The following is a 26,037-nucleotide window of genomic DNA, read 5'->3' as shown; positions in this document are numbered from 1 at the left end:
AGGCAGTGTCAGGTGCTTACTTATGGCCCTAGAACTACGAAGGCTGAGGTGGCAAGGTCACTTGAATTCATGACTTGGAGCTGAGACTGTTAACAGTGAGGCTACATTTCAAAATGAATACATCTAATGTCAAATTTAGTGAAAAACTGGAAGGAATTCTCTTAGTTTTGTTTTTTAAAATGTTTGTCATAGAGCAGAGGTTCTCCACCTGTGGGTCACAACCACTTGAGGGTCATACACTCTTCCACAGGGGTCCCAGATCCGACATCCTGAATATCAGAAGTTTACATTACAATTTCTAACAGTTCTGAAGTAGCAACAAAAACATTGTAATACAGTTCCTCACTACAACATGCACTGTATTAGAGTTGCAGCCTGAGGGAGGCTGAGGAGCACTGCTGCAGAGGCTCCCTGTGGTCCCCAGAAAGGCAAGCGAGAGAGGCTGAGACACGGACCTTTTCTTACCCTCCCTAACTCCTGTAAAGATACCCCAGGCACGAACCAGCACATTCCCAGGCAGCCACTCTGGGGGTTTTCAAGGCAAGAGGCGTCTAATTGGGTTCATATGGCGGAATGTGGCTCAGATTATATGCGCAACAGGATTTGAACCAGAGTCTCAAAGCGTCAAGAACCTGCTTCACCACTGAGCTCTAAGGTCCACATTTTAATGTGTGAAGAATGTGCAGTCAAAACACGAGTCTGCATGGAGCTATGTGGAAAGTTATTTAATTGTAAAATAGAAAATGAGGCCAGAGTACAGTCTCTCGGGTAACTGGTTCTTTATACAGATAAGCTCGAGAAGCCTGGGGTGGGGGAAGGGGGCAAACATTTTCATAAAGCAATAGAACAAAACAAAATAATAAAGAGCTTGAAGTTACATTTTACAAAAGAGAATGGAATAGTCTGTCAAATGTCCATACATTTCAGAATTGACAATATTGTGAGAGAGTCGCAGCACAGGCCCGGAGCGTTTACAGGGAATACCGAAAGTTACGTTAGACACACCCATAGCCTCACCGAGTACAAAAGGTCCTGCTCTGCATACAAAAGCAATTTCCATAAGAATAATTTAATTTCTTAGGGGAGGGGAGTAAGTCCATGAAATATTTCAGAAACCCAAATGCACTGAGTTTGCCAAAAACATTATCTTAAAATCCAGCGCCTCAAAGTGCTCGTGTGGAAGTCATGATGGAAGGAAGGCACAGAACAGTCTCACGTCCTCACAATACAATTGTCAGAAAAGCATACATTTTGCAGATTCGAGTTCTCTTGCAAGCTGCTCCAAGAACATTGTCATGGTCGCCAGTAAAACCAGCTGTGAGTTTACTCACTCTCAACGACCGACAGAATGACAGTGGTGCCTTGGTTTTTTCTTGGTAACTTTCATCGTCTTTGTAGGAGACATACCTAAGCAAGGGATGTGTTTTAAAATCATAAAACATGCAGGATATGTACAAACAAAATTTTAAAAATATTTGCTTCATATACATGTAAATCTACTTGCATGTAGCTGAAATAGAACAAATATAAAATTTCTGCTTCCTAAAAAATGTTTTCAGAGAACCTGAGACAACTTAAAAGCTGTACAAAAGTTCCTGGGCAAAATCTCTTTGCAGAGTATTTCCAGCATCAGTCCACCATAATTGTTCCACATTTGGTCTAAGAGACAACGACCACGCTTACAACTTCTGTTTCCGAGAAATTAAGTCTGCACCCAAATCAAAAAGAATTCCCCATAACAGTGGCTTGCTGTGGCCTCTGGATCTCAGCAACAACCTTTATCAACTCATTTATAACTGTAAAAAAAGAAACAACCAAAAAACTATTTACAGAATTCAGTTTTAAATACATTTCACAAGTTCTAAAGTTTTATATTACAAGAATTGAGAGCTCATGGCTTAAGTCCCGTTTTCAAGCTGTAGTATTTTCTATTATTCGGTATTCCCATGGCTGTGTCCTTACTGTGTACAGTTCAAGACTATATTCTTTCTGGACAAAAGGTAAAAGCAAACTGGTGTTCATGGCAGCTAAACGGCTTCTTTGTTGGTCTGGATGCGTGTCATGGCCTCCAGCTTCTGCCTGTAGGCCTCTGCCTCCTGCTCCTTCTTAAGCAGCTGCTGTCGGTATTTCTGGGCCTCTCGGTTGGCTTCATCCAGCTGTTTCTGAAGCGCTTCTCTCTCCTAATTTAGAAAAGAAAGCCGTGTTTTCAATTTTTGCACAAATACATTCACATAATCATGTGTCCATCAAAAGAACATGGCTCTGCAGTGAGTGCGGCAGCTGCCTATGGCCCCTCTGAGACACTTTATCTTTCCACCCAAGCCACACGTAAACCCCCAGTTCTCTTCTATGAATTATGAGATGGAGACTGTTCATTAATTCCAAGAAAAATGTTTCTAATTTAGAAATATGAATAATAAACACAAAATGCACACCTGTACTTCTTTATATACTGAAGGAAGTTATAGAAGACATAAACGCAAGCTACAAACATAGCCCTCATCTCTCCTCAGAATGAGTTCCCTCAGATGACAGTCACACAGCCGCCACCCACCACAAAACTGAGCAAAGGTGACTCCACAACTTGTTTTTCCGTGCCAGGCTACGAATGCGAAAACTGATCCTCAAAGATGATGGATCCTTCCCAAGAGCACCATGAGGATGGGCTCACAGCATTCACATTGTCACTAATTCCAACAAGAACCCCGTTCCTCTACACACCAGGCACAATACCTGAACTCCACCACGAAGGGTGCTGGCCTAGACCTGCAAAGTCAGATACTCAAACAAGCTTCTACCGTTAAACGGGCATAAAATGTTTTAAATTCTTAGTTATTAAGAATCCATATAGCCAGGCGGTGGTGGCACACGCCTTTAATCCCAGCACTTGGGAGGCAGAGGCAGGCGGATTTCTGAGTTCTAGGCCAGCCTGGTCTACAAAGTGAGTTCCAGAACAGCCAGGGCTACTCAAGAGAAACCCTGTCTCGAAAAAAACAAAAACAAAAAACCAACCCATATATCCGGAGGCAGTCCAATGAAAACAGTCTGCTGACTTCTCTTCATCCTGCCTCTGCTCAGTTAAAAGGAACAAGGAACAAATGCTTTCAAGAACTCTTTTATTAAAAAATCAACCGCTAGTTAGTATACGGAGAAAAGATGATCCCCACAGGCCCAGGCTCAGGGATGAAGTAATCTCATCACAAAGACCTATGATGTGCTAGTGAGGTAGGGGACAGATTACAGAAAGGCAAGGTTTACACTGAGCAGCACACATGCCCAGAGGGAGCACAAGTAGGTCTCCTCCTAAATAGCCACTGCCTCCTGTCTGTCCCTGGCTCATTGGAAGTACCCAGCCTGCCTCTGCTTTTCTGCTCGGGCATGTTTACCAAGAGGTGCACAGTGCTCTCACTCTCTCTCTCTCCCCCCTCTCTCTTCTCCTCTCCCCCATCACCCTTCCTACATCCCTATCTTTCTTTTTCTCTCTCCTTCTCTCTTTCTCATACATACATACAACACACACACACACACACACACCCTCATCTTATGATCCCTCTCATTGCCCTATACTGAGGATGAAGTTAAATTTAGTATTTTTCATATTCCTATTGGTCCACCAAATATGGGAGTGACTGAGAAATCCACTAATTTTATTTCCAGTTTAAGCAGCACCCATTCTAATACCTTATATCCCTGCTGGGCAGCCTGGTCTCTCAGATACTTCCCTAAGGCTAGAAAAAATATCAGCCAGAAAGGCGAAAAGTTGGAAGCACCTGAGAGTGGGTCAATCAACAAGAGCATTGGCTGTGACCTTTGAAGGACTCTGAGTTAAGAGGTGAAGGGGAGGAGCAAGATCTACTTCTGGGGGGAGTACAGCCATGTCTAAGTGTCTTTAAAGTTTACCTATGTTGCCAGGCAGTGGTGGCACACACCTTTAATCCCAGCACTTGGGAGGCAGAGGCAGGCGGATTTCTGAGTTCGAGGCCAGCCTGGTCTACAGAGTGAGTTCCAGGACAGCCAGTGCTACACAGAGAAACCCTGTCTCCAAACAAACACACAAACAAGAAAGGATCATCCATCCTTGGCCATTTATTAATAACACCTGACAACCTGACATTTACAAAGGGTTTGCTGTTACTGAAGACAAAAAAAACAAATGGAGACAAACAGTACAGGTGAATGGATTACCCCTATCTTCTGTATCTCATTTCAAACACACATGTGTACACACACACACACACCACCCAGCTGGGGATCAAACCCAAAGCCCACACATGCTAGGCAAGTATTCAAGCACTGAGCAATAACACAGTAAAATAGCAGCTCCCTTCACCTACTAGACCAAACGAAGGACTCACTTCCACTGCATTTGTCTAAGCAGTAAACTACAGAGACCCTGAGGCTGTGCTGAATATGCTGAGCATGTGGTGGCCACATCAAAACCTTTCCTGTTGTACTTCTGACTTCTCAGAAACACAGGAATACAGAAAGATAAACTTTTTTGCCATCTCACTTTTCAAAGCAAGTAAAACTCTGAAAAATGGAAAATGCTAACATTTTTACCTTTGTTTCTGATGTCAATGACTGGATATACTTCACGGAAGACAGTTTCTTTAAATAGCGCTTCACATATTAACAGTACAACAGGCTGACACCTAACATTTGTATTTAAATATAAATGTTAAACCTATGGACTGAATATTATTTTGTAGTAAAGTCACACTGGTTTTAATATTCTGGTTTAATATTTTGTGTGTGTGTGCTCACATGATAAGGCATGTATGTGCTTAGAGGACAGCTTTTTGGGGTCAGTTTTTTTTCTTTCCACCCTTACACGGATTTGGGGGTCAAATGCAAGATGACAGGCTTGCACAGTAAGCATCTCTACCTGCTGAACCATCTTGTTGGCCCATTTTTGATATGTTATTATTATTGTAGGTATTTGGATGTTTTATCTGTATTTGTGTCTGTGTACCATTGTAAGTGTGCAGTGCCCAAGGAGGCCAGAAGAGGGCGCCAGATTCCCCAGGACTGAGTTACAGACTATAGTGAGTTTCTGTGTAGGTGCTAGGAACTCTGGAAGAGGAGCCAGTGCTCAGCCTCAGGCTTTATGTAGCAATAGTCAGTTAGGATGTGATGCTAAGGTACTGCTCCAGGGATGGTTTGTTGCTGTTCAAGTTCCAGCACTGAAGGAAAATAAAGGAGTTTAACACCAAAGACTTCTAAGAAAACTAAACCCTAGTTAATAATCAAGATTGATGCCAACAGGACACACCAATTATTATACTAAATTATAATATACCTGAGTCATTAGTGACAGAACCACAGGGTAAGGGCTGATTTCAGCTCCCTTTATTTTCAAATACGAATCTCTCATTCTGCCTTAAAAGCAATGGTGTGGAACAACTTGACCACTTAAATATGTAAGTTTCTAATACTCGATTTTGTGTTGTTGTTCTAGCTGCTATAAACATAACAGACACAGTTACAACCTACACTTTAGGTAATCCCCTAATAAATGCCATTCACTGGGCAGGGATGATTTGTTCACTGTCGTGTTCAACCTGCATTTGTTCCAACCTCACCTCTTTCTCTTTCAGTCTCTCACTATGTAGCCCTGGCTGGTCTAGAATTTACTTGTAGACCAGGCTACCCTCAAACTCACAAGAGGGGATTTTAAGGCACGAACCACCATGCCAGGCTTTTCTTCCACTTAGTCTTTCTAGCAAGCACTTGCTGATGCTATTCCTCTTCTGTCTTGTTGATGGAGAAGCTACACCTTGAAAAGTCAAACTAGCAGGCCAAGGTCATACACTCAAAATATAAGAAAATCCAAACCTACAGTTGAGCCCAGACGCATACTCCTAATGATTAGGTATATCTTTAAGTTTTCATTATCATTGCACTTTATTATTATTTCTATTATTGTGTGGGTCTACAATGTGTGTATGGGCACGTACGTGTGCCATGTATGAGGGCAAAGTACTGCACTGGGAGTTGATTCCCTCCTTTCACCTGTGTTTGTGTTCCCAGGTCATCAGGCTTGCAAGGGAATTATTACTCGCTGAGCTACACTGCCAGCCCACACCGCCCCCCCCCCATCTCTCTCTCTCTCTCTCTCTCTCTCTCTCACACACACACACACACACACACACACACACACACACGCATCCATGTAGGGATGTGTGCATGTGGAGTTACAGGCAGTCGTGAGCTGCCCGACATGAGTGCTGTGAGTGGACTCTGGCTCCCTGCAACAGCAGTACATGTTCTTAATCACTGAGCCATCTCTCCCAGTCCCTAGATGTAATTTTTTTAAAAACTTAAATACAGAGGAGATTATAAATATAGTCCCCAACTACCACAACCTATGCCAAGTTTCCCATACTTAGGGGTCAGTACATTCACAATGTAATAGATGAGCCTTGCCCTGGGAAACCCAGATTCATGATCATTTCATGATCATGGTATCTCCCCTAGCAGGTATTAAAGATTTATTTTTTAATTATTTGTATGTGCGTGTGTTGTGTGTGTGTGTGTGTGTGCACTCGAGGCTGAGTCTGCGCTTGCACTTGGGTACAGGTGCTTGTGAAAACTAGAAAAGGGCCCCAGATGCCCTGGGACTGGAATGACAGCCAGCTGTAAGCTGCCCCTGGTGCTGAAAAGCAGTGCAGCCCTCTGCAAGAGCAGTTGAGCACGGCTGCTCTTTCCAGCCTCAAGCCCCAAGATACATTTTTTATAAGAGAAAAGCTAAGCCAAGTACCTGAGCTATTTGCTGGTGCTTAAATATTGTCCAAATGTGATAAATGATCTCATATTTATAAACACAACCACACCCAATCATTTCAAACTGTCTGTGGCTACTGTCTCCACCATGACAGAGTAGGACAGCTACAGAGGAGTCATATGGTCCATAAAGCCGAAATTAACTCTATCCAGCTTTTTCCATAAAGATATCCTTCTTCCCCAGCTCTAGAAAAACTTCCTGAGCTAAAGGACATGTAGAACTTTAAATCCTCACAGAAGCAGGACATCCAAGCACAGCTGGAAACGCTGTGATGCAGCATCTTGGAGGCCAAGGTAGGAAGGACTGGTTTAAGTTCAAGGCAAGCCTGGGCTACAAGGTTATTCCCAGATCAGCCAGGCCTACATAGCAGGATTCTACCCAAAACAAAACAAAATTAAGCAAAATAAAAATAATTTTGAAAAAATATTTCTATTAAAATGGTTTAAAATGTACAGAACAATTTTCACAACACTTAAGGACCCTGAACTAGCTAAAGAACACATATATTCATTTACAAAATAACAACCCTGCTAGGCATGATGACTGTGTACAACTTTGATCCCAGCACTTTAGAGGCACAGGCAGCCATATCTACTTGAGCTCAGCCTGATTTACCAAGGGAGGGGAGGGGAGGGGAGGGGAGGGGAGGGGAGGGGAGGGGAGGGGAGGGGAGGAGAGGGGAGGGGAGGAGAGGAGAGGGGAGGAGAGGAAGAAAAACAAGGCAGGAGTGAATAGGGGTAGCTCAGAGGTAGATCTAATTCTTGCTTAGCATGCACAAGGCTTGTTCCTGGGCACCTACCCCCTACCCGCCCCACACAAAAATATACTCAAAAACCTGAGTCTCAAAACAAAATACAAAATTGACTAACAGTCATCTCTAGCCAGAGCTCACATAACTACCTAAGAACAGAGTCACCTAGCTCCTGACATGCTCTGGACAGTTTCCCTCCCCCACACATTATTTCCCCTGGAACAGCTCAGTGCTTCTTATCTTGGGGAGTATCTGTAAGAGACACACTTCCCCTTTAAAGTACCAACAGAGAGCCAGTAAGTGGAAGCAAAGTGATATGTGAGAATGCAGAGTGGCTGGCATCGTGTTTGTATCTGCACCTCCAAAAGTGAAGCAAGCCGTCCGTTTTCTCACTATCAATGGACAAGTCACAATATCTACAATTAACTGTTGACAACTTAAATGAATTTTTCCAGTCATTACTGGGAAATGTTTCCAACTGCTGGCTGGAGATTTATTATAGACAGCCACTCTGACAAGTGTGGGCACAGATACAGAGAAAGCCTTGTAAAAATTGTGCACCAGTGAACTTTTACATCGGGTGATAGTTTCTTATTAATCTAAGCATTCCTGATGTGTAGTGGTTAACACTGAAATGTCCCTTAGGGTCAAAATCTCCCCACTTGAGATCAGTTTTACAAAAACTTTTGGGGTTTTTGTAAAGTTTGGTCAAGATGAATCTAAGCAAACTACATAAAAGCTTGCCCCGAGGGGAATTCGATTGTCATCTAAGGATGTCATCGTGTTAAGGGACAATGGTCACTTGCCTGATGCAAACACTGATGTCACATCCTCTTCCTGTGACTCTGGATGCCCCCACCATCTATTCTCTCTGCGTCATAGTCTCCGTGACACCCTAAGTGGTTCCGGAGCCATTTGCATTGATGGAAAATAAAATTTCCATTACCATAAAGTTCTATTGAAAACAAACATAAAACTCCACTGTCTTTATACCAAGCTAAACCTAATCTCCCTAAAGCTTCCTTCTCCTTGGGCCTACTTAATTACTGAACCTTAATTCTTACTCTTGTGTACGCAGAATCTCTTCCCTCACCTCAGGAAGACTGGAAGAACAACCAGGCTAGACTTTGTGGGAAACAGTTAGGCCCACCAGTCATTAATAAGGGAATGGACTAAAATCACTATTGTTTAAAAATTAAATTATTAAATAAGCTTACATTTAATGAAATTCAAATAATTTAAATGTTTTATTATATAATGAAAATAAAGTACTTTTTTTTTTTTTTTTTTTTGCTTCCTATGCCCCAAATAGACGACCTGACAATCAGCAAGGGACAATAAAGAGAACCTTATAGGCGGGGCGATGGCTCAGTCAGCAAAGGAGTTCCTGGGCGAGTGTGAGAACCTGAGTTTGAATCCCCAGGGCCCATGTGAAAAAGCTGGGCATGTGCACACTTATAATCCAGGTGCTAAGGAGGCAGAGCCAGAAGGACCCATGAAACTTGCTGTTCCCCCTAAGCCATTCTCCAAGTCTATCTAAACTTGTAAGTTCCAGGTTCAGTGAGGGACCATGAAGGTGGAAGGCTGGGGAGACGGCTCAGCAGGTAAGTGCACTGGCTGCTCTTACAGAAGATGTGGGTTTAGGTCCCAGCATTCACATGGCAGCTCACAACCATGTGGAACTCCAGTTTCAGGCTATCCAATGACCCTGGCCTCTGCAGGCACCAGGAATACATGAGATACATATACATACATACATACATACATACATACATACATACATGCAAGCAAAGGACTCATGCACATAAATTAAAATTAATTTTAAAAAAGAAAAAAGTGAAAACAAGACAGAGAGGGCTGAGACACCTAACATCAACCACTGGCCTCCTCATGCATGCACACACAAGGTATTACGGGAGGACATAAATGAGATACTGCTTAGTAAGATGAGTTAGTTTATAAACCAGAGCTTTAATGTCTTGTAGGTGTCACTTAAAATTCTGAGAAATAAAACATCACACTCAGTAGTTAAAACTTAAAATTTTACTAGACATCTGGGTTAATGATTAGCCATAGATTTCTTCTGTGTTTGTTCTTTGTGCATTCTTGAGACAGGGTTTCTCTGTATAGCCCTGGCTGTCCTGGAACTCACTTTGTAGACCAGGCTGACTCTGCCTCCCGAGTGCTGGGATTAAAGGCGTGTGCCATCATGCCCGGCTCTTTGTGCACTCTTAGGACAGACTTTATTTATGAGGTCTGGTTAATTAGATTCTGTTTAATTTCATGCTGTGATTAAGCCCATAAGATGTACCTGTCTGTTGTTTAAGTAAGTATGAGAATATACTTGTCTTTAATAAGAAACATGTTGTAGTTCATTTAACAAACCCCCTTTCTATGATAACCAGAGCCTTTGACAAGAACAGCTAGGCACTCATCAACACATCAGAGGCAGCGAAGGCAGAGACAAGGATACTGGCTTTACCGCCCTCATGAAAACCCTAACACGAAGCGATACTCATCTAATTCCAATCTGGGAGGAAATAAAGTCCAGACTCAAAGAGAGGTCAAGAGCTTGCAGTTTCCAGCTCAGAGCTGTTTCTACTGCATTTGTCCTTCAATGTTATTTAAGAATCTTGTTTTGCTGGGCGGTGGTGGCGCACGCTTTTAATCCCAGCACTTGGGAGTCAGAGGCAGGCGGATTTCTGAGTTCGAGGCCAATCTGGTCTACAGAATGAGAGTTCCAGGTCAGCCAGGGCTACACAGAGAATCATGTTTTATAGGAGACATTATAAATCAGTAGATGGAATTTTATTTACAGTCATGTAAGAAAAAACTAAGAGATAGTGCTTTGTTACACCAACAAGTGAGCATGGGAGAGGAAGGAGGAGGGTGTTAGCAACACTCTAAATGACCTCAGCTCCTCAGAGGAGGAAAGAGTGAAATAAGCAACTATCTTTTGCATTTACAAACATAACCTGTTTAGCAAACATCAGCTTTCTGTAAGAGAATTTCCAGGCCAATTTCAAATTCTTTTGAAAGAAAAGAATTTTCAGTGACTTGTGAGAATGGTATGCATAAGTTTAACAAAAAATCAGAGATGGAATTTAAAAACCAAAGACAGTCCAAGTGTTACCAGGTTAACAAACTTTGTTACAAACAAATTCTGCACTCATTCAATCATTCATTCAATATTTATTTATTGAGGGCTTGCCATATGTTTAAGGCCAAAACAAAACGATGACACTATTCACTTTCATTCTTTATCAAAACATGGGCAGTAATAAATATAAATGACAAATTAATATCATAATAGTGATAATAATAATAATAAAGAAACAAAATTTATTTTGGATGGCTGCAGCAAAACACACCGGGTATAAGGCTCCTTACTTCAATTTCTGCACATTCCACCCGGCTCTCAATTATTTCCATACACTGTCTCTTAGCTGGTGGCTCTTCACTGATGACAGTTTCTTCAGCAATGTCTGTTGCTGGTACTGTCAATACTAAAATGAAAGGGAGGCACAGGTTACATCACTCTCCGACAGCTACGAGATAACATCTCTATACAGTTGGTGCTACTCTCCTTTAGCACGCAGCATCAGGCATTTCCAAACACTGCTCCTCTCTGAAGAGGTCCCTGCTGGTTCCCTTCATTTTCTCACTGAAGCCCACTTACTGAAGTGCTACTGATGGCACTCTTACACATAATATACTCATCCACACAGCTGAATGGTCAAAGTAATATTAAAGATGCATATATTAAGAGCGTCCTGGGCACCTGCTAACAGAATTACTTTTATTAGTTTCTTGCATATTAGTCTTACAATAATTTGTGTAAAGACAACAAATACCCATGGGAGGCACACAGAAAGTACACCCACTCGAGCACACACGACACTGCATCTGCTTTACCAACTCCATCTATTCTCAGCACATACTGTCACTGAATACACACAACTGTGAACACTGTAACAGCGTCCTGGTGGATCTGTGGGCGCTGTTTACATTTTTGATGTTTTCATATAAACATGAACATACAGAAAGCACATACCCTTGCTTTGCACAGCAGTGTAGAACATATTTGACAGCCATGAAGAAAAAAATTTAATTAATGTTTTTAAGTCACAAGAGAAATTACCATTGTTTTCTAAGATTATCAAAACTTTTTGTCAAAATGGAGCATGGTGGGGAACTCAGGGGGCAGAGCCAGGCAGATCTCTGTGAGTTCAAAGCCAGCTTGGACTACACAGTGAGACCCTGCCTCAGATTCCTTACTAAAACATGGCCAGCAAGATGGCTCCTCAGGTAAGGGCACTTGCCACCAAGCCTGACCTGAATTCAATGGCTGGGATTCATGTGGTAGAAGAATGTTCTCTCCTGCATGTGTGTTGTGGCACACAGTTTCCTCCCAACAAGTAAATAAAGGTAAGCACTTTTAAAATGTTGTCAAGACATGAAAATTTCTGTTAGTAACAAAGGTAACAAATTTAAAAATAGTGAAACTTGTAGCACAATGTATGGTAATATAAAACATTAGAAATGGGCCTGGAGAGGTGGCTTAGCAGTTATGAGCTGCTCTTCCATGGCCCTGGGCTCAATTCCTAGCACCACATGGCAGCTTCCAACTGTCTGTAATTCCAGTTCTAAGGAATATGACACCCTCTTCTGGCCTCCATGGGTACTGCAATCATACAGTACACATGAAAATATGCAGGCAGATTCTCATACACATAAAATAAATATTTACAGTATCAATTATACCAAGGAAATGTTACGTCATTTTATTCATATCACATTATATTTATAACAAGAATGGAGAAACTCTCTTTCACTGGACATGATACAGGGCATGTTAGACATATTAAACTATAGAGGCTTTAACAGTTTACTATTTTTCTTTTTCAGAATTTTCCTAATTCTTTGCTCTAGCAACATTAACTTTAGAATCCATCTGACTAGTTACAGAACTAAAACATGCCCCTCCTGTAAGCAAAAGCTGTAACCACCGACAGTAACCAAGAATGATTGCACCTGGAAGCAGGCCCTTCAATGTAATCAAGGTAAACTCATAAGCTAGTCTATCTCTGTGTCCTTTTGAGAGAAGATAGGACACAGCTGGAATGCAGCTATCGACAAGCCAAAGAAACCTGCTGATACTTGATGTCGGACCATGAGAAGTTAATGTGTATTGTCTAAGTTAGTTTCTGATACTGTTACTAACACACTAGCATTGTCTTAATGACGTGTGACATTTACTCAGGAAGAACTGACTGTTCCTCCACACCAAGTCTCCCATTCACAAAACATGAGGTGACTTGCATCTGCTCATAAATAAAATTAGTGCATTTGTTTAGTGTCTGGTTTGAGAGATACTTTTGTTTAAGCTAGTTTGAATGTGTACCACACGTGTGGTGCACATAAATGTTTATGTGGATGTGTGCATAAGTATGCCTGGACATTTGGAGACAAGAGACTGACATCATTTGTTTTCTTTGTTCATTCTCTATCTTAAAAAAAAAAAAAATTGTGTGTAGTGGCGGATGCTTTTAATTCCAGCAGCCAGGGAAAGGTGGTTGCATCTTTGTGAGTTCCAGACCAGCCTGTGCATATAGAGAGACCCTGTTTCAAAAACAAACAACATAATAAAGTGAGGGTGGAGTAGGGGAAGTGTGAGGTGGTGTGAACGTGGAAACAAAGGCCAGAGAACAGCTTTGTAAGGCAGCCAGGGTGGTCAATGAGCTTCAGGGATCCACCTGTCAGTCTCTGTTCCCCTGCCGTTATCTGAGCAACAGGGTCTCAGATGCATGCTACCAGGTCCAGACCTCCCCACGCCTTTTTGGCACAGGGTCTCACTGTGTAGTACTGGCTTCAAACTTGCTATGTAGAGCAGGCTAGCCTTGAGCTTACAGAGATCTGTCTGCTTCTACCTGAGTGCTGGGACTAAAGGCACTCACTACACTGGCCCGATAGCACTTTAAATGTGGAACTTTTAGCCTTTGGGTTACACTAAAACTGTTACTTCATCTACCTTGTAAATCTTTGTGGTTTCCATGGTGGATGGGTAGGGAAAGTGTATATCCTGGCAAAGCCCCTTCTAGTCCTGTTCTACATAAGCCCCATGTCAGCTTTTGGGGTTTTACTGTTTTTTGAACAAAAAGGTTAATTTCAGACACCAAGCTTATCGTAAACTTACAAACACAGTAAAGCACAGTCCCTAGAAAGTTAGGCCGAGCATAAATTATCAAAGCAGCAAATTTTCTACAAGGCTATAGGTGAATGAAAGACCTACCCTACCCAGAATATTTAATTGATTTCAAGTGAGAAAATGGATACTATTTTTAAAAGTTAAAACAAAAAATCTGGCAGCTGCTTTTTCATGCTCTTTGGGGACCCAAAATAGCCACAAAGGTAAAGGGACATGCATCTGGGTGTGGTAAAGGGACACGCATCTGGGTGTGGTAAAGGGACATGCATCTGGGTGTGGTAAAGGGACATGCATCTGGGTGTGGTAAAGGGACACGCATCTGGGTGTGGTAAAGGGACATGCTTCTGGGTGTGGTAAAGGGACATGCATCTGGGTGTGGTAAAGGGACATGCATCTGGGTGTGGTAAAGGGACATGCATCTGGGTGTGGTAAAGGGACATGCATCTGGGTGTGGTAGTACTAGTGTAAAACTGAACTCAGATATGTGAATACAAGAAAATCAGGAATTCAAGGCAAACCTCAGCTACACACTAACTTTGAGGGCAGACTCAGCAATATGAGATCCTGTCTCAAGAAAAACCCACACAAACAAGTAACAAGAACTTTAATCCACCTGCTTTAAAAAAAAAAAATCTTAGTAATTTGATCAATGGAGGGAGGCAATGTCTGTACGAGGCTTCCATGGAGCCCTCTAGATGTGAAGTCAGAGGCGAGGAGACTGGCCAGCTGACTGCTGCAAACCTACCACTGGCTAACACATAAACATGGATTCAGAAACCTAATTCTATTTCAAAGAGCGTGTGACACTGAGCTTTTGTGGAGTTAACTGGTCACAGAAAACCTAAAATAGCAACTTTATCATGACCAATTAACCACATAATGAACACTTCATGGATATCTAAGCTCAGTTTCATTTTCAAATTCTTTATCATAGCCGGGCGTGGTAGCCCACGCCTTTAATCCCAGCACTTGGGAGGCAGAGGCAGGCGAATTTCTGAGTTCGAGGCCAGCCTGGTCTACAAAGTGAGTTCCAGGACAGGAACCAACAAAAAAAAAAGCAAATTCTTTATCAGTTATCATCAACTTTTAGCTTCCAGAATGCTCTCTACTGACTGACTTACCTAAACCCTGCACACTCTGCGCAGCTTGCTCTCAACCTGGTATCTACAGACTTTGCTTGATGGCCACAAAGGCCACTGTGCTCCACGTAAAGCGCTGTTAGCAGGATTTGCTTTGTGGCTCTTAATACAATTGAATAAAAAGTCTACAGAATACGACTATTCATATCTTCTCTCCAATTGATTAAAAAGATCATTTCTATCCCCTACCTTAAATAGTTTATAGTTATGAATTAAACCTCGCCATTCCACCTCATAGTGGGTACTGACAGTCCTGAGGGAGGGGAGGGGAGGGCACTCAGAGCCCAGCATGTTGCCCAGTGCCATGAAAAGCACCTCCAATCAGACAGCTCTTTAGTGAGCTCACTACTAAAAATATATCAATGGAAGATCTGCTTTCAGCAAGTTATAAAAATGTTTAAAACAATCCTGGGCTAGCCAAAGCCACTGACCCTGCATGTCCACCAAACAACTTTCCAAAGAGAAGGTACTTCAAGCACAGCTCAAAGGTCAACAGCCCCGGCAAGGTGACTGCTGGACGTCCCAGTAGGGAAGCAGATAGGTGTGCCCCAGCACCTCCTTCCTGACACACACTAGCAGGTCTTCACCTTGGTCACCAATGACCATAGACTTCCTTTTGTCAGTCTTTCCATGGAAACCCTGGGTCATAGTCATTGGAAGCAACCATGTCCTGAGAAGTAAAATTCAGTATTTTTAGCTTCTGCAGAAAGGTTTGTAGATGTTGCTCTGCTTCCTCCTCCTCTGTAAATAGTTGAAAGCTTTGTAGCAAGGGCCCAGCAGTACAGCAAAGACTTGCTTGGGCTCATCAAAGGTGGTGAACAGTCAGCTTGTCATGGCTTCCTTCAGCAACTTTAGCATAGTGTTGGTATGATGTATCCACCATTGCTCTCCAAAGAGAATCTCAACTTTTCTAGTGAGGCTGTGGATCACATAGACAATCTAGCTCAACACAGACACACAGGTGCTCACCTCCCAGCACACTAGATCAAAGGATCTCAGTGTGTAACTGTGTAAAACTAGCACCCTGCTAACTGCTCTCGCATCTCATTAGGCATTCAGGCCTGTGGAGTATGTTCTGCCTGAATCAGCTGCCACGGCAGCTCACTCTCCTGCAGTTCTACTGGTCTCCCTTGTACTCTCATGGCTGGTGGACCTGCAGGCATACCTTCCATGCACTATTCACCAAGTTCTGCACTAGCTTGTAATTGTCTTATTCACAGCCAGGTGCTTCCTGTAACTGAAGCACTTGCTATTCTTCATCTCCACTCTGTTTAGATGCTCAGTGACCATGACGACAATCTGGATACTGACAGAGGTCACCTAGGCATCCCAACACTAACTGCCTCTGAATGCTGTCACTGCTGCAGTCACAGTCAGTCTGCTGCAACACATCTAAAGGTACTTAACTCTGATGGCACATGCAATGAGGTTATACATCTGGATGTGAGGTAGATGTAAGGTGGCCCAGTGAGCTGTAGGATCAGGTACTATCAGGTCTGGCTTTCTATCCATATTCCACAGATGAAACAGACCACACCACAGTCATATTCCTTCATAATTATTGGTTCCACACTACCATAGTGAAACCTGGAAAAGCTGTGCCAGAAGCAAAAATCAAGAATTCAAACAACCTGTTAAAGCCAACACTGCCTAGAGTGTGGACTAAAAGCCAAGGGCTATTGTCTCAGCTATGAGGCTTGTGGTTTCTTCTATCTGTTTCTATACTGGGGTAAAAGCTATAAAACTCTTCAGTGCGAGGTCCCTGAGGGAAAAGGCTCCTGATGGCACTATATTCCAAAAGTGTAGCATGGTCTCTAAGAAGCTGGTCTTCAGTGTGTGGATAAGGAGCTAAGGATATCTCTGGACATAGCCTGTGCCCAGGCATGGGATCCTCTTGCCCACATAGACAATCTGACCACAGTGCAAACATGTCATGCTAGTAGAGTTTATATGCAACAGAAAAGTAGTTCCACAGCTTTGAAATCTTCTTGCTATTAATAGAAAATATAACTTGATTTTTTTTTTCTGACCATCATTGGCAAGTCAACTAATTTGGTAGACTTTCCACAGAAGCCCAAGTAGCAAGTTTGCCACAGTTGAAACTAGACTGTCCCTGGTTACTGAATACCTCAAGGTAGTGTCTGTTCATCCATATGAAACAACTGATGCCCACATGTCTCTTACACCCCCTCTGGTAACAGCTTCCAGTACTGACACATTGCCTTGAAACCATCTGTGGGAGCAAGTGAGATACTAGACTTCTGATTTCAGCCTTTGTCATGACCTAATTCTGCTGGATCCCAGCACCCAATTCAACCCTTCTAGTATTCACACCAGTCCACTGCTGCTCAGAAAAGCATACTACCAAAGCCCAGATGAGACTCCTAAGAAGCCAATTCAGGTATGTCTTATGGATACATCCCTAGGAGTCACATGCAATGGCAGATTCTCAGCCACCTTGTGCTAGGATTAGAAGGCACAACTCTATAGTTTTCCTAAAGCTGGTAAGGCAGGAATCTCTTTCAGAAGCATGGTACACATGTATGTGGGTGAGCATGTACACAGAACAGCATGTACACACAGGAACAGGATGCCATGTGTCACATCTGCCCTCCTGTAACCTATAGAGAACTGTGCTGTCAAATATGTCCATATCCTTCATGTACCTCCCTCTACTGAATTTGTTCATATCGTAAAAACAGTTGACCTTGGAGGTGTCAAAGGGCAACAGGTAGAAATGTTTTGATTGGTCAATCTATTCCTGAATCCAGATGTGCTCTCAGCACCAAAAAGAAACCTTTCCCAGAAGGGACACAGACCTCTCCATTACTGGTCAAGGGATAGATGTTAGGAGTATTTCTGGAACCTGACAGGTTAAAGGTGTAGTGCTAGATCCTCACACACGCAGGCTACAGTGGAAGCAAGAGTGGAGAGGAGGGGAAGGAGGGCTCTGATGAGATCTGTCTTCTTGACTGAGCTGATGGGGTGCATTCACTTCATGTGTATGAGACAACTTGTACTCAACTCTGTTCATGTTCAAACTAAGTCTTACATGCAGCGTGTACATACTGCTTTCGTGTACATACTGCTTTTGTGTACATACTGCTGTGGTGCTCTTGAAGATGCCTCTGATTTTAAGGCATTCTTCCTGGGGTTCAGCACTGGGTCATGGTTTCCATAGCTATATAGTGTACTGACATACCAGAGAACAGGACCCCAGTCACCCTGTGGTCAACAGATTGGTATTCTCCAAGCTTCCCAATGCCTACTTGTCTCATGTCTCAGGCTCAGTTTTAATGTTTTCTTTTCCATCCTCCCAGTTCGACTCAACATGTTGTGGCTTGGATATAACTGCAGTGCAGGCTTCTGGTCTTACATACTAGACTCCCGCCATCTTGACAACAGGAGCATCCTCTTGCATTCCTGTCTCCAAATGTCTAGAGCTCTGCCTCCCAGCTCCCCACATTTCTCAAGCTCTGCAACCTCAACTTGTACTTTTAGTAATTTCTCTTACATGTTATTTTTTAAATTCTCAGGATATCAGAATTGCATAAAATGGTCTAGAAAATTGTCCAATGCTTACTCTCAATAATTTGTGTATTGTTTGTGACAATATTTAAAGTTCATTTTCCAAACAGAATACTTTGAGGTTAATTCCGTCTACTGAGTGCTCATACTAAGCTAATTTTGACTAGCCCAAGTAAATAAAAATCAGAGAATTATAACCATTGTAAAAGGCTACACAAGTATAATTCGGGCACATGTGAGTGTCCTGAGCACTGAACACAAACAGAATTCCTACAGACATCTGAACTCACCTTGCTGCCCATCGGGCATCGTCACAATGATGGGCTGGCCCATCCCACTGGTTGGTATGGAGTGCAAATTCCCCAGCTGGATTCCGTCTGTAACTATCGTGATGACTTGCTGACCCCCTGAGCTAACTACTTGCTGAATTGCACCATCCACAGATTCTGCGGTAACCACTTCCTCTGTGGCCACTACTAGACGTGGGGAAAAAGCAAAAAAAATAAAATAAATAAATAAATCATTGAACATGAACAGAAATTCATTTTGCTTTGTGTCTCTCAAACAGTAAGTTTTACATGGTTTTTAAACGTCACCACTAATGGTAGTGTAGACATCTATATAAGTATCTGATCGCAAGTCTCACAGTTTATAATTGATAATTGAGTTCCAGCTATCGTTTTAGGACTGAATTTTAATAACCTTCTTCTTCACTTCTCTATTGCACTTCTTTCTATGAAGTACAATAAAAGATCACTTTAGGTAATAACAAAGGCTGCATTTACTTCTTAATAACATTACACAATTCAAAGGAGAACTTTATGATTATACTCTAGACATATTTACATATTAAAGGATATGTAGAACAAACAGGATTCCCTTTGGACTGAGTGAACAAGGACACTTTAGTAAGCAGCAAACAGATCTGGCACTATAAGGCAATGTGTAATTCAAAGTTTGCATAAACCAAGCCCCAAAATAAGATCTCAATAATTTCTAAGAGGTGCATAGAGAATTCTAACCGTTAGAAACTTTGCCTTTGCCTTGCCTAAGTAAAACAAAACAAAACAAAAAAATCACAAGTTAATACTGTCAAAAGTCCTTTCCCATAGCAATCCTACACCTATTTAAAAACAAAAAAGATGTGTGCATAAAGAAATGTTCACTGACATCCTAACAGCTTTACTGTAGCTACTAAAATGGTAAACTAGAGATAACCAAATACTTATTGGCAGTAAATAGACTGTGGTCATCATACAATGGTATACAAGTCACTAAAATGCTTATGTGTAAAACATGAGTGTAAGTAACAGAACAGCTGTAAGCAATGGAAGACACAGGCACTGTCTGCCTTCTGCTGTGAACTGAGCAATGACTACACTGGAGTGAACGTTTCAAATCTCCATAATAACAACACACTTAAAAGGAATGAAAGGGTTTTTTACAGAAGAGTACACTAATTAACACAGGAGAAGGAAGGACTAAGCAATCGCAACTGTAATAGCTGACTCAAACAAGTGTCACTAGTAGGTGTCAAATGCACTGGTGAACTGTTTTGGCGATCAGGATATCGATGTGTTCCCAAAGTATCACACCAAAGGATATGGATATGTTCCCAAAGTATCACACCAAAGATTCCTAGATTCCTAGCATTAAATGAGAGATGCATCTGTCCACAACTAGTTTTCAAAGCAGATCCAACAAAAGGCCTGGCTTCAATCCTACAACAGTGTTACTGGCTCACAGGGTTACAAAATAAGCCCAGGAAAACCCAAAATGCAAACAAGCCTTTGAGTGTTCTCATGATTTTGTTTGCCTTAAGCAATAATTATGCTTTGTTACCAAGCACATTAAGATGATTTCAGGAAACTAGTCATAAAACAAAATAGAGAGCACAAAATAGAAACATATTCAATAAAATAATTATGAAAGCCTTCAGTACACTATTGCTTTGATTTCTTTTTTAAATATCCATATGAAAAAGAAGCACTCACTGGTTGAATACTAACTACAAGCACTACTGTTGAAAAGCTTCGCATACATAAGACACTTCTGAGATCACACAGTCAAGGCTCAACCCAGGAACTTTCATCTCTGCACTGTTAGCAGTGGCTGCCATTAAGATAATAGTTCCTGCCTTTCATCTAAAAAGCTCTTTTTAAGTTGTGTGATGGTAAAATATTTATGAAAAAATTAATAGGAACACAATTATAGAAGACAAAGTACACACACCAAAGCTAAAGAACAATCTAATAGCCAAATGTTGGAATAGCTAAGAAAAAAGCAACTTTAAAACTTTACAAGATTGCAGATATAAAGTGTGTGCATGTGTGGACAAATGGACTTAATAGAAAGTAGCTGTAGCATCCTAACTATTCATTAGTGCACTATAAACTTCAGGCTGGAACGAGGGAAGGCAGACAGCGGTAGTGCCTTTGAGGCTAAATCGCCATGCCACAAGCTGAAGGAAGGTTAGAAGAAAACATTCCTCACAAAGTACCAAGACTGAACACTTTCATTAGAAATATTTACAAGAAACAGAAATTATGTCACAGAAAAACCTAACAGTTTGAAGGTAGAATCTTATAATCTAACCTGAGATTAAAAACAAAAAAAGCAAAACCAATAGAGACTCATTTGACCCGGTCACTTCTCCCTAAGACTGAAGTCTCATTACCCTATTTTTGAACAGACCAAAAATATATAAAAGTTTCCTAGTGCAAACTTTACTTTGAGAAACAGAATTTTCAACCACCACTAGACACTTCATATCTTTCAAATATACCTAACACAAGTTTTTAAATACAAAAAGAAGGAAAATTATAGATTTCTACTTGATTATACATATAATTGGGTCACAGAGAAGAATAAAACTAAGCAAAGAAAAGTTGTAGGTTTACAGGCTAGAGCTACAAAATAAACGCTTTCTGAAAAGCTATTGGGGTGCTCTGTGTGTGGTGCATGCGTGTGCACACTCACATGTCTGCACCCCAAGGAAGATGCTAAGGCAGGTTGTAAGGTGTATGTGTCTACCTTATTGGCTTAAAACAAGGTCTCTCACTGACCTCAAGTTTACTCTTTTGCTAGACTGGCTGGAAAGTCAGCTATAGGAATCTACCTATGTCTGCCCTCCCAATGCTGGGCTTACAGGTATATGCAGCCCTACCTGGCTTTTTATATGGGTGCTGAGGCTTCAAACTCAGGTCCTCGTGTTTGCAGAACAAATGCTTACCCAAGGAGGTAGCCCATGAAAACCCCATACCTCAAAAAAACTGAGCATGTACCAACTAAATCTGAGGCTGTATTTCTTTACCTGGTATGCACCTCAGGAGCATACCTCCTGACCTGACCTTCCGCTCCATTCACATTTGATTGCTCTTGCCCTTGTAAACCCACGATCTGGCAAGGTGGGACACACGACTACACTCAGGGAATGCTGAGCAGTGGATGCTCCCACCCTGCTTCACGTGAGGTGAGCACTTTAGTCCTGTTATCTTTCTGGCCTCTGTAAGCACTTGGAGCTGCAGTTTCCTTATTAAGGATGGGATCAGGACTTTGCCTCTTTCTGGTGGCTGACACAAAAATAAAAATCAGAAATAGTAACTTTAATTAATAAGATATAAGCCAGTAACAGGAAGTGTAGCCAACCAATTCTGAAAGAACTGCAGAGGTGAACACAAATTATAAGTAGGACTCTTGAAAGAAACAAAACACTGCAATAAACTCTGAACAGATTTCTTAAACAGGATTCAAAAGTACTAAGCCAGAGGGCGCGACAGAGTGAAAGAGTCGATGCAGAGACCTCCTTTGCCCTCTAACCTGGGGTTTCTGAAGAACTGGACAATGGGGCAGAAGCTTCAGCTAAGGCAGCTAACGTAGCTAATACTGACGTGGAGGAGTTTCCAAACTGAACAGCAGATACTCCTGTTTCATCTAGGAGAGAAGAAAACAGAATTCACAGTTTAGGGTGCTTAATTCCATGTACCTCACTCATCTTCCAATCTCACTAAAATGTTAATCAACATCAGATAGCATCAGTTTGGGAAAGGTAATACTGTTATACACCATGTAAGACTGCCTTTCTTTAGATTCGTTTATCTTAGCAAATGGTTTGTAAATAATTAGGAGACCAAAAGAGTGGATGGTACTCTTACCCTCATTCTCCAACAGTCCTTCCTTAAACTGATGAATACCTACTAGCTTAACATCCTAACAGCTATCCTACATGCATCTCAATACCTGCCGCCTTAGATACCAGACCTGTAAGGTTCACCACCCCTCCGGGTCCAATGATGAACTGTGGTGTGGCAGCGTGTATTGTCACAGTGTCAGGACTCTCCGGGTTGGTGTTGATTTGGTTCTGCATAGCAATCTAGGGAACAAATTATCACAGTATTTTCAGAATTCTAGGCAGTATGTCTGGGACAGGTTCTCAATGTAGTATATAAACACACACATGAAGAAACAGTCTCTCAGGAAAGCCCCACAATGCAATGGGAAGATGATAGTGGATCACTGAGAGCACAGCAGTAAGTATAGGGATGAGTCATCCCCTAAGGCCTTCTGTGGAGACGGCAAACCTTGCTGAAGAAGAAATTAGTAAGAATCTCATAGATTCTTACAGAAAAGGTATGCAACGCAAGATAGTCTATTGTTCTGTAGAAGTATTTAAATTATTTCTATCACATTAGTTAATGCATAACATGACATATTAAAGTATGGCCTTCCCATTTAATTATTCTCAATCTTTAAATCTCAACTCTTAAATTATATTCCCAGATATGAAAAATGAAAGTCAAGGTACGACTCATTACTTCCCAGCACGTAACACATCTTACAATAAAGTTGTGAATGTTTAATAGAGTCAGGTAATCTTAGAGAGTCCTACTGAGAACAGGACAAGAAAGCAAGGGAAAAGTAATTCCAGGTACCAGAAAGTCAACCATAACTATATCTACAAATAGTTGTTTCATTTTTTATAGATGGTAAAAAGGGAAAGAAAGAAACCAGAATAACAGACTCTATCACTTTTATCACAAAGCCTTGGCAAAGTTTTGCCACTTTTAATCAGATGTGTCTGTTTTGGTATCTACTGCTTTTTTGCCACTGAAAGCTTCAGCCATTTTGGAGGTGCTGAGGGAAGAGACAGGGTGTGGGGAGAGGGGGGCTGCCTGGGGAAACTCCCAAAAGCTGTACCACTGGAAAGAGATGAAAGGGAGAAAGATCATCCTGGTAGGAATGGAAACCAATGTCAAATCAGCTCAGTCCTTAAAAAAAGTCTGAAGTAGAGCTTTGCACTCCCATTCCTGGGCATCGAAGCCCCAATGAAAACCCTACTCAGCGGAACATACCACTTGCTACATCCCAACTAACACTTTTTAAAATGTAAAATGTAAATATATCAGTGTTAGACAGTAGGTTTAAAATGAAGAGGGGATTGATTCAGGATGGCTCAGTAGTTAAAAGTGCTTGCCATAGAAGCTTGAAGACCTTAGTTCTGTCCCCAGAACCCACGTGAAGATTAAGAGAGAAGCAACTCCATCCACAGTTACTCTCTGGCCCACATGCACACCCACCCCACCCCCACCCCCAACATCATGCATGCACGCGCGTGCACACACACACACACACACACTAAATTTTAATTTTTTAAAAAAAAATTAAAAGAACAAACTATATCACGCATCCAGGAGGTACTAATTTCTTTATAAAGTGGTTTACAATTGTTTTGATAAAACATGATATTCAGATGTGCAAAAAAATAATTAACTGTCCAGAAAGGGAGCTCAGAAACTGAAAGCACAGAAGGTTAGCGCCTTCTCTAACCTTCCACTGTACAGACAGTAATGAGCAGAGAAGTGGAGAGAACATGGCCATTCAAGAGAACTGAGCCCAGGAGGAAAAGCTGTAAGACAGAGAGCATCTGGCTGCAAGCTGCCTTTCATGGTTTCTTAAACTCAAAGCCAAGTTACCTGTAATATCTCTGCTAAATCTTCATTTCCATTGTCTATTGAAATATCAAATGCAGTTTTACAAAATTTACTCTGCGTGTGTACATCAGCACCATATTTGATTAAGAGCTCCACCACCTCTTGATGGTTGTGTTCTGTTGCCCAATGCAGAGCTGTCATCTTTAACATATCCTTTGCATTGACGTCAGCACCGTGCTAAAAGATATTCCAAAATCAGTAATATTTCAAGATAGGAAATATAAAGAATCCCTGTATGAAAGCACTAGTAGCCACAATGCTCTTAAGCAAGTCAAAGCACCTGTTAGTTTTGGGGGGAGAGGTATTAAATACATGTAATTATCAGTTATCTGCCACTTAATCATTTCTCTATCATGCAGATTTTCCCAGCTACTTTTCTTCTGAGTTCTTGAAATAACATAACTCTGCATCTAGTACTCGAATAGGGGCACACAGCGCTCAAGTGGCCTACCAGGTGAGGGGCAGCACTGAGTTTGTCTCCAAAACTCTTTAATGGTTTATGGTGAGTGATCTCTTACAATTAAATATATGTGTACCCTTTGCTTTCCAAACAAGAACAACCTAAGGAATCAGAGAAAGCTGTGTACGGCACTGTCATATACTCAGCATGCTGCAGCTAGTGAGGGTACGCGTGTGCTTTGTGTATGTAAGCACTGGAGTTCAATACAACACAGGATATGAAACAGCTCAGGAAGGATTCCTGCTCTGCTCTCAGGTTGAAATGATAATGCTTCAATGCACTAATTAAATATCAACATGAGTTTGTACTGTTTAATGTGGCCTTAATAAAATACCACTACATGTGATTTATACCATACTTCCTTGTATTTCTTTCACCTAAGTTAATCTACAAGCTGAGTTAAGCTACAAGCTTTTATCCTTAAAAGCGGTCAAGAATAATATATTGTCACTCTGCTCCAGCATCTTCTGTGTGACCTTTTGACATTTACATGACTGAAGAAGATAAACCCGCATTTAATTACTTATTAATCTGCTTGCTAACCATCCGATACTAATCTTCCCTGAATAACGATTCTGACTGTATTAAGGCAAAGCTGGAGTTCTTCACCCACAAGGCTGACTCTCAATGGTTGACTCCTAACTGAGAACACACCTGTGGGTATGTTTTTCCCTCCAAAGAAAACCTTAAGGCAATCTTCATTTAACAAACTTACACCCAGCTCTATCAATAGTCAAACAAAAAGTGGGCACTGAATAAAACGCATCTCCTTTCTCATCTTAAAACATTCTTGTGGGGTTTAGATTTTTTTAAAACCTCAGTCCAAAAAGAAAAGACATACCTTAAGCAAAACTTCTACTATGTTGGCATGGCCCTCAGAAGCCGCCATGTGCAGTGGTGTCCGGTCCACTTTGGTCCTGGCATCTCTACTTACACCGGCTCGGAGAAGAACCTCTGTGGTAGAGAAATGCCCATACTGCGCGGCCAGATGAAGTGGAGAAGTTCCCAACTGTAACAAGAAACACACGCATGCATATGTACACACACACAAAAGTCCAGTTTTTTAGTTGCTTCTAATATAATTCTACTACAAACTATTCTATATTTTTAAACAGTGAAGCATATTGCATTGTATATATAGTAACTCAAACATCAAAAGAAATTACTCAACTCAGGC

General features: G+C 41.6%; 1 protein-coding gene across 8 annotated transcripts in view; it reads right to left on the bottom strand.

Annotated features, from left to right (window-relative positions):
• Positions 1 to 704: 704 nt before the first annotated feature.
• Gabpb1 (GA binding protein transcription factor subunit beta 1) overlaps positions 705 to 26,037 on the bottom strand; it is a 49,582-nt gene continuing 24,249 nt past the window's right edge. For 5 of the 8 annotated variants that reach the window (XM_021184730.3, XM_021184721.3, XM_021184740.3 and 2 more), the window contains exons 3-9: positions 25,702 to 25,869; positions 24,383 to 24,577; positions 22,671 to 22,782; positions 22,230 to 22,343; positions 18,701 to 18,886; positions 10,926 to 11,041; positions 705 to 2,180 (exon numbers count right to left, since the gene is read on the bottom strand). In XM_021184730.3, the coding sequence (XP_021040389.1) occupies positions 2,028 to 2,180; positions 10,926 to 11,041; positions 18,701 to 18,886; positions 22,230 to 22,343; positions 22,671 to 22,782; positions 24,383 to 24,577; positions 25,702 to 25,869 (1,044 nt within the window). In that variant the 3' untranslated portion in view covers positions 705 to 2,027. Of the gene's footprint in view, positions 2,181 to 10,906; positions 11,042 to 18,700; positions 18,887 to 22,229; positions 22,344 to 22,670; positions 22,783 to 24,382; positions 24,578 to 25,701; positions 25,870 to 26,037 lie in introns of all 8 variants that reach the window. The other 3 variants (XM_085834459.1, XM_029471824.2, XM_029471812.2) reach the window with 3 other exon arrangements.

Source organism: Mus caroli, unplaced genomic scaffold, assembly GCF_978045245.1.
Source record: "Mus caroli unplaced genomic scaffold, Mus_caroli_1 scaffold_2, whole genome shotgun sequence".
Lineage (NCBI taxonomy): Eukaryota > Metazoa > Chordata > Mammalia > Rodentia > Muridae > Mus > Mus caroli.
This window is presented reverse-complemented; position numbering and strand designations above follow the sequence as displayed.